General features: G+C 37.0%; 1 protein-coding gene across 1 annotated transcript; it reads right to left on the bottom strand.

Annotated features, from left to right (window-relative positions):
• Positions 1-2,017: 2,017 nt before the first annotated feature.
• On the bottom strand, positions 2,018-4,448 carry LOC109011502 (putative disease resistance RPP13-like protein 3). Its single transcript, XM_035682591.1, has 2 exons — positions 2,169-4,448; positions 2,018-2,059 (listed from the first exon to the last, which is right to left on the bottom strand). Exons 1-2 carry the CDS (start codon positions 4,446-4,448, stop codon positions 2,018-2,020), a joined length of 2,322 nt encoding a protein of 773 aa, XP_035538484.1.
• Positions 4,449-10,005: the final 5,557 nt, after the last annotated feature.

The raw sequence follows: 10,005 nt of genomic DNA, 5'->3' as shown, positions 1-10,005 counted from the left end.
TCTTTCTTTTGGGGTGAATCGGGAGGCAAGAGTAGGAGGAAATGGATTTCTTGGAAACACATATGTACGCCTACGGACGAAGGTGGTTTGGGTATTAGGGACTTTGGGGATGTTCAGAGAGCCTTACACATGAAACTTGCCTGGATCTTATTAAGGGCAACTCTCTTTGGGCGGAATTTTTTAGAGGTAAATATGTTAAAGGAAATCACTTATCCCTCCTTGAGCCTACTAAAGGGACCCGCTTTTGGAAATCTATTGTCCGTAGTATTCCGGAGGTGATGAATAGCTCCAAATGGATTGTGAAGGAAGGTAATATCTCCTTTTGGTATGACAATTGGGACAACGAAGGCCCTCTCTATGCTCAATTTCCTGTGACTGAACAACCTTTGATTAAGATAAATGAGGGCCGTATTGAGAATGGGTGGGATATTTCTCTTCTGAACAGATTAGTGGGCCATCAGAAAGCCAATGATCTGTATGAGTTTTTTGCTAGACAGAAGGAGGGTGAAGATGTGCTTGTTTGGTTGAAGGATAATGAAGGCAATTTTACTACTAAGAGTGCCTGGGACTGTATAAGGGTTCGGGCGCCCCCTTTACCCTGGGCTCAGTGGATATGGCATACTAATCTTCCCAAGAAGATTTCTATCATGATGTGGAAGGCTACTAATAACTGCCTCAGTGTTGACAAGAATATTAGTATGGTGGGTGTTTCAATGGCCTCTAAATGTAATTGCTGTCAAAAGGGTCATACTGAGGACCTGAACCATGTGCTCTGCACGGGAGATTTCGCTAGACACATTTGGCGTCTAGCGGCCACTCATCTAGGGGTTCATATGGCCCCTTTCTACACTTGGAAGGATCAAACTAATTTTTGGTTTCGTCGTGCGGGTAAGTCTTCACAGGTTAGAACCATCTTTGGCCTTCTGCCTCCATTATTTCCTGGAAACTTTGGGAGAGGCGCTGTAAAGCCCGATATGAAGATAAGGCTCACTCAAAAGAGTCGGTTTGGCATGCTATTAAAATTTGGCTCCGGCGCATCATGGACCAGATCATGAAAGTGAGTTCTCTTTCCGCCCAGGACATGAATATTTTGCATAGACTGGAAATTCCAGTCTTGTTCCCTAAGCCCAAGAGGGTCCGGGTGGTAAAATGGCACCGGCCCCCTCGGGGCTGGGTAAAACTCAATACCGATGGAAGTAGTTTCGGGAACCCTGGAACCTCTGGTGCTGGGGGTGTTATTCGGGATGAGGAAGGTAGATTACTTCTGGCTTACTCTGTTCCATTGGGTTTAGGTACCAATAATTTTGCAGAACTCAGCAGCTTATTGGAAGGTGTTCGCAGATGTCACGCGCTTGGATTTTATCGTGTTCAAATAGAGACTGACTCCCAACTGGTGGTCAATTGGATTGTTAAGAATAAGTGCCCCATTTGGTATTTAGAAGACTTTTGGGAAGATTTACAAGGACATCTTAATAGCCTGGAGTATACAGTAACACACATTTTTCGTGAAGGCAATGTCGTGGCTGACTTTCTAGCTAAGTGTGGGGCTGAAGGTTTGAACTCTGATTGGTCTGATATTCACATGTTGCCTAGCCTGTTAAGGGGTCTTCTCCGCATGGACAAATTGGGTATGCCCTACCTGAGGATATCATGAGCCTCTTGCCAGGTTTGTTTTGTGTTTTTGCTTGTCTAATTTTGATATCTTGGTATTTGCGTCTCTTTGTTCTTGTTTTCTTGGTTTTTTGCAGGTTTCCCTCTTTGGCTTTCTCGGAAGTAGGTTATATATATTTCTTTAGGCTTGTTCCCTATATAGTTACACTTGTTTTGATGCTTGGGTACTCTTTTTCTAGATTTAGGTTTTTGTACCTCCCAAGTGTCGTGATTGTAACCACGGTTTTCCTCCGCCAAAAGTGAGGGCAATCAATAAAATTGGGGCTCCGTCCTCTTTTAAAAAAAAAAAAAAAAAAATGCCTGAGGCATGGCATTGCGCGTCTCCTCTGCTTCCATCTCTTAATTTTCAATTTTTCCAATTTAAGAACTTCAAGACGAGGGAACGAATCTGCAAAGAATGTGAGCTTACTAGAAATCAAGCAACTCTGTAGTTTCAGTATATAAAGATTGAGAAGCTTCCCCAGCACACTCATGTCGCGGCGGCCTTTTAAGCACACTTGTCTTAAGGTGATCTTGGTGATTGTCGATGGAAATGAAGTCGGAAGACGGAGACCTTCTGAGCAATTTACGACTTTCAATGTTTGAAGATGAGGTAAATCGTGGAGCTCTGCCAAAACCTCAACGGCTCTGCAATTGCTGTCGTCCGAAGCAAACCATATTCCTATTTTTCTTAAGAGTTCAGATTGAACAATGAGGCTCACATTTTGTGGGTTAAGGGATACAGTCGAAAGGACTTGGAGCTTCCAAAGAGCTTTGACGTCTGGGTTCAATTGGTTAGGTAAACTCACTGGCCCAGACATGTACAGATTTCTAAGATTTCTGAGATTCCATATCCCTATAGGCAAGCAATTCAGAAAAGTACCTTTCAGGTCAAGGGTTTCTAGGTGCTTAAGATTGCAAATGGAAGTTGGAATTACTTTGAGAACATCAGACTTTATTCTCAAGTACCTCAAACAGATCAACTCTTCTATATTTGACGGAATGGAGTAAATATTTAGTTGACCAAAATGAAGCACCCGAACCAAGCAGAAATTCTCGTGGACCCATTTCCAATGGTTTGGATCAAGGTCGCCGTAGGTCTGCTTCTTTTTGTTGGATGAGTCGAAGCTGAACTCCTTTTGGCGAAAAAACAACAAAGAGCGGGCACGAGTAGCACGAAAGAGATTTGAAGAAATATAATGAGGAGTGCTACAATATTGGACGGAAACTCTACGGGATTTGTTCTCGGATAAAAGATTAACGTGTCTAAATACCTCAAGAAACTTCTCTTCTTTGCCCTCGCAAATGGAGATTTGTCGTAGAAGAGCATGAATACGACATGTCTTTGCTCCTCGATATGTCCTGCTGCTAGCCACTTGGATCAAGCTTTGATCACAAAGCTCATCGAAGTAGTCTTCGGCAACATCCTCTATGTTTCTAGAGCCAGTATGCGGTATGAATCCCTCGGCTATCCAAAGTTGGACCAATTGCCTTACAGGGATCTCAAATTCTTCTGGGTATACTCCAAAGTAGAAAAAGCATGATTTCAAGTCCTGCGACAGGTGGGTGTAGCTCAAGGACAGTATATCCTTGCATCTTGTCTTACTACAAAGATAGGAATTTACATTGCCAACATATTTGGACAGTGTTAGGTGTGTCAGCTTCTCTTCGACTGCTGCAAGACCCCCTAATTCCACAATTGAAAGTGGTAAGCCTTCGCAACTTTTAGCGATTTGTCTTCCCAAAGTTTCTAACTGGGGAAGAAATTTCTCTCTTATGAATACCTTCTTCCTAAAGAGTTCCCAGCTTTCATCTTCATCGAGAATTGGGGGAAAGTGGGAAGTACTAAGGCTTATACCTGAAGCCACCCTTTTTATACGGCTGGTGATCAATATTCTGCTTCCGTTTGAGTTATCAGGAAAAGCCGCAATTAGCTCATTCCAACCTTCGGTTGGCCAGATGTTGTCCATGACTACTAGGTACCTCTTTCCTTCCAAGTATTTGGATAACTTCTCTTTCAATTCGTCTTCACTCATATCTCCGATTTCCTTCATCCTTCTCCTTTTTATCCTCTTAGAGTCTTCGAGTGCCCCATTAATGGATTCATCAGACTCTGGTATCTCAAACTTTAACATTTCAAGCAGCAAGTCTCTGGTTCTGAATTGGTAAGATGCATGCACCCATATACGGCAAACAAAGTGCCCCTCGACGAGAAGAGTATTGTAGATCTTCCAGGCAAGAGTGGTCTTACCCGACCCTCCCATGCCGATGATTGAAATTACACCAAGCTTTGAATCCCCTTCCATAAGCTGCTTCTCCAATTTTGTAGAGTCAATAGCAAAGCCCACCACGTCTTTTTCCTTGACGACCCTCCTATGTCTTTCCAGTGCAACGTCCACCGCTGCAACTGGAGTAGCTTCCGCTTCGTACCTTTGTACAGTGTCCAGGATTTTATTGATTTTATGGTTGAAGCCCTCTATCTTCTTTGCTGCATCATGACACATCATTGGGTAGCGGATTATCTTCCACACCAAGTTCCTCCTTCTCAGATCTTCGACCTTCAATGCATCCATAACATCCTCAGCCTCATAGGCAATGTCCCTTAATTGCCTCCTTGCCTCTGTCAGTAATTCATGCTCGTTGTGTTTTCCCCTGGATTCGTTGATAAATGCATATGCCAGCTTAAGGTCACTATTAAGCGAATCGAATTCATCCTGCCCTCCACCAAAGAGCTTTTCTTTTTGTTCAAATACCCACGATAATTTCTCTAGCACGAAACTACAAATACTCTCCTCCATTCTTGCTCAAACCCAAACCAATCTTCAACTTATTTTTTTTTCTCTCGCTTAATTCCTTTCATTGGTTGAGGCTGTGATGAAGATATAGAGAGGGAAGGAATTGTAGTAGAAACTCAGTTTGGAAGGCACATTTATTGGCAAAGAAAAATAAAAGAAAAGCATCGATCAACAGAAAGATTTGTGAGATGCCCTGTAGAAGAATGACTCGCCGGGTGGCTAGAGAAAAAAGAAAGCCTTTTGTGGCAATTTCCATGATATCTTCGTATCAATGACTAGCTCAAGCTAGTTCAATAATTCCAATTATGGTTAAAAGCAACATTTTCACTCATTTGTGATAAAGTATCTGGATTTTCAATTTTAACAATTTAGTCCTCCATAAATCATTCCAACTCATCTTATCTTATCTAATCATTATAATTTTTAAATTTTTACATAAAATATAATAAATAATTCAACATTTTCAAATTTTAAAATAAAAATTATATGAAAAAATTATATTCTAATAATATTTAATTCAACTTTTACTTATAATCAAACAAGATTTTAATCTTTGGATTAAAGGGCACTCTGAAACAGCAAGAGCAAGAGCAACTTATCATAAGGATAGACTAGAAAGGTTTTGGAAGTGTTTGAAAAGTGAAGATAGTTTTAAGATTTTTCAATTGGATTATAGATATAGATAATCATATTGAATCATCAAAAGAATTAAATCGGTTTTGATCCCTACCAACTAATCACATTTAGGTAAGAAGTAAAACAATTAAGAATCCTTTTTATTTTTTAAAAGACCTTGGGGTCCAGTGAAGATTAATATTGAGAATTATTACAAGGTGTTGTGTTCGATCAAGACTCCGGCCGCGACTTCAGAACTTTGACTTCCTTTGTCCAGTAATAGTACTCCAGCTTGCAATTCCAGTTAATTTGCAATGCAAAATACACGAGTCTTATTACCCTGTTGATAATGAGATCCAGCTCAATGTACTGCATTATTGATCTAATCCTTTATGTCCCTTAACACACACACACACATATAGTTGGGATTTCCGAGTCTTTAGGATCCGGATTAGGTTTAAACGCTCCATTTTTCTTTTGCTTTTGATCGAGCACGAAATGGATTTTGCAAATTCTCAAGTTAGAAGATTGCATACTGGTGTGTTTCATGATTTCATCGATAAGATTTAGAGAACAAAACATCGAGGTGTTCAGAGTAGAAATTATAAAAGGAGCTCCTGCTTTTCCCCACAGTCAGTCCCTGCACTAACCCTCTCCCACCCAAACCCATCATTTTCACTCCCGCTCCAAACCTAACCCACCGAATCCAAAATTAATCCCAAGATTCGACTTTCACCCCAAAGTCTAAAACCCATCACAACCGAATAATACCGTAGTCAACCGAATAATGATCATTTTCGGGGCATGATCTTTGGCTAAAGGAACCCACGATCTGGGCAAATCAGTAGTGAAAAACAATACATGTTTAAAAATAAGAAACAGATGTAGGAGAACCATGTTTATAAATGCTCTAAGATCGGGAGAGAGAATGGCTTATCGATATGTCAGCGGTAAGAGCATTCAGAGAGACGGCCGTAGAAACAGGGTTGTATGCTGTTTATAAAACCTATTGGTGCCTCTCTCTTAGTCCAATATATCTTAAGCTTCTCTGTCATTTTTCCAGACCAGTTTGGGGGGATGGGTGCTACCACTTTTTTGCGTCTTGCATTGTTTTCCTTCGGCCATTTCCTCAACTCTGGTAATTTGTTTGCATTGTTATGGGGGCTTATTTGGTTCTCGTGTTCTGTCTAATTGCAATAAGAAAGCTGTTTGGATTGGCTATTTTCCTTGTGAAGCTGTAAAACCGTAGACAATCTCAAATAAATGTTTTGTTGGAGTGAGCTGTAAAATGGGGGACAAATCAGAATAATTATAAGAATTCTTTCATTGTAAAATCCCGTCCTTAAAGGGTCAACCATTATGTCTAGCCTTAGATTTCGTATATCCTAGAATAGCTTCATCTTGTATCTATATATACTCTTGTATGCTGTTATGAAATATATAGAAAAAGAAAGAGGATTTGACATGTTTCATAGCAGAAAATCATCACTGCATATACATCCTTGAGAGAGAGGGATTGCGGGCATTGGAGTGGGAGAGAGATAAAAAAAGAAATCATGTAACTGTGGGTGTAAATTTTAGGTTAGTACACAGCCTACGTGGCAGATTTGTATTGGCTGGTGTTAAAATTACATTCACACCCGACCGACTTATGGCAGTTACAGCGGTGATGGAAAAAAAGAAAAAAAAGACTAATGGCAGTTGGCACAATAATTTGAATGATGAAAAAATCTACGCAACTTTTACATATTTTTTTAAAATTTTTATTAAATATTTAATATATAAATAATGAATAGAATAATTGAATAATTTCAAAGAGAATAAACTTAAAATAAATTTAAAACAAATATTAAAAAATTTAAAAAGATATAATATATATAAATTGAAGAGATTGTGTAGCATTACTCTACTATCATTACGAAGACTTCCTGACGTTGGTTGAATGATTCTCCCTACCCCGCATATCCACAAGATTCAGATTGTGTGCTCGTTGAGATCTTTTTCTCTCTCACAATAAGGAACAATGGCATAAATAAACCCAATTCAAAAGTCGTAAAGATTTAGAAAAAGATAAAGAGAAGTATCGAAAAAGAAGGGCTTGCGAGGTGCTACCCTTGCTAGGTGATCACAGAGAAAGGAAAGACTCGTAGGACAATAATTTTTAAGGCATCATCGTAACACTGCAACAAATTTGGCCTTCCAAACTCGAAACTCGGACCGAGACTCTAAGGGCAGGTTTGGGGCTAAAAATAAAACACAAAATTCTCATCTCATCTCATCTCATCATTACACCTTTTTCAAATTCCCATATAAAATATAATAAACAATTCAACTTTTTCAAATCCTAATACACCTTTTTCAAATCCCAAAACAATAATAATATTAAAACTTAATATTTTAAACTTATAAAGACTTCGTTTAAACAAATAAAAGAAATAAGAATGCATCTGTGCAGGTCCTTAACCCTCACATGCCTAGGATGGATCACACTAGGGTAGGTTTGGGGGGTGAGATGAAAATTTTGTGTTTTGTTTTAAAGTTTAAAATATTAAGTTTTAATATTATTATTGTTTTGGAATTTGAAAAAGGTATATTGGGATTTGAAAAAATTGAATTGTTTATTATATTTTATATTGGGATTTGAAAAAGGTGTAATGATGAGATGAGATGAGATGAAAATTTTGTATTTAGTTTGAGGTCCCAAACCTGCACTAAAGGGACTCGTGACAGACCCTCTTCCATCGAGGACCTTGTCTCCCAGGGCCCCAATTTTTTCTCTGAAATTTTTATGTTGAAACCAAGGTTTCAATTTTTATATAATTATATATATATATGAATTTTAATGATAATAAATAAATTTAAACATAAAAAAATCTCAAATTCAAGTTATCTACACAATAAAGTTAAGCACATCAACAAATCAAGCATAAATAAGAAAGGAAACAAACCTTCAAATAAAGTTTTTAAAGTAATTTTGTATATCTTTTGATAAAATTTGAAATTAGATTAAGGCTCAAAATTAATATTTTCTCATAAAATATCAAATTGCATCTTTTACATGTGCATGAAATATTTGAAAATTAAAAGTTTAAAATTTTTAAAGATGATTGATTGTCATCTTTCACATGTACATGTTTTGTTTAAAATTTTGAAAAAGTGATTGATGCTATTTTTTTAAATACAAAAGATAGATGATTTTGTTTGAAAATTTTGAAAAGTAAATAATGCTCCTTTTTTTTCATATGCAAAAAGTAAAAGATTAGATTTAAAGATTTTTAAAAGTGACTAATGTTCTTTTTGACCTATGCAAAAGGTAAATGATTTTGTTTAAAACTTTTGAAAAGTAAATCATGTTCATTTTGTCATATGCGAAAAGTAAAAGATTGGATTTGAAAATTGAATGATATTGGTTTTGACAAATTGTAAAAATGAGAAACTTTTATTTGAAAATTTTGAAAAGTGAGTTGTGCTCCTTTTTGACATATGAATCTTTTTAAATTTGAAAATAAAGTCTCATATGCCTATAAATAGCTCAATTGAGATCTTCAAATAAAAAATACACAACAAAAAGAGCAAACACATATCAATTGCAACTTTTACAAAATTCATTTAAAGCTTTCAATATATCTTCTCTAAGCATTGAGTCTTAACTCCTATTCATTTTGAGAAAGATATAGTTTGCGTTGTATTGTTCTTATTCCACTCATTGATGAATGTTTTCTTATAACTTACCCACTATCAGCTCTTGTATCCATAAAAATGTGTATATAACTCTTGTGCGTGTAAATAGTATTCTACACAGGGAATAGTTGAATCACCACGTGTAAGGTAATTATAAGTGTATATGATGTTCTACACGGATTCTTTATAACGAAACTGCTCAAAAGTGTAATAAGTTTATATCTCTACCTGAATGATGTTAAATCGTAAATTTGGGAATCCTCAATAGGGGTGGGCAACGGGGCCCCGCCCATACTACCCCGCCCCGCTTCCTCTCCGCCCATGCCGCGGGGCGGGGCCCTTCGCCCCGCCCCCGTCCCCATTTTTAAATATATATATATATTATATACATATATATAAACATAAATATCTATTTATATTTTACAAATTTTATATATATAAATATATATTACAATTTGTTAGACTTGTTCACAAAATATGCATTGACAAATTTAAAAACTACATAGTTTAAAAATTAATACACTACAATTTACACAAAATATGCACTAACAAATTTAAAAATTATATAGTTTTTAAATTATAGTTATATTTACAAAATTTAAATTTATAATTTGGATCTAAAAATGTATTTTTAATTATTTTTACACTTATAAATAATTTTTAAATAAAATAAATATAGTATTTTTTTTAAGTGAAAAGAGGCAAGGTGGATTGGGAATCCGCCCCGCACCCCGCCCCCGCATCCCAAGGGACGGGGGACGGGGGTGAAAACCCCATCCCCCGCCCCATGCGAGGCAGGGTGCGGGGAAGGGGTGCCCCCGCCCCGTAGGGGGCGGGTAGCACCCCTAATCCTCGAGGGGTAACTTGAGGCTAAGACGTAGGAAGTGAGGCTGAATCTCGTTAAAATACTGAATTTGCTTCCTCTTACCCTTACTCTTTATATTTACTATTATTTCATATTTTGTTCATATTTTATATTATGTATTTGGTTTATAATTACAGATTTTTAAATACAATCTAATTCACCCCTTCTCGTGTTAATCATATGAGTGTGCCCCTTAGGCCAAATGACATTTTTATTTTTCCACAATTTCTTAAATATCTTGAAATATTTTTTTTTTAAAATACACTAATACACTAATAATCACTTATTTAACCTTATATATATATAATTAAATAGGTTAAAATGAGGGGAGTTGTGGGGCATACTATCATTTCAATGGACCGTTTGGATAGTGAAAGTCATCTCATTTTATTTCATATC

The sequence above is a fragment of the Juglans regia genome, chromosome 11 (genome assembly GCF_001411555.2).
Source record: "Juglans regia cultivar Chandler chromosome 11, Walnut 2.0, whole genome shotgun sequence".
Lineage (NCBI taxonomy): Eukaryota > Viridiplantae > Streptophyta > Magnoliopsida > Fagales > Juglandaceae > Juglans > Juglans regia.
This window is presented reverse-complemented; position numbering and strand designations above follow the sequence as displayed.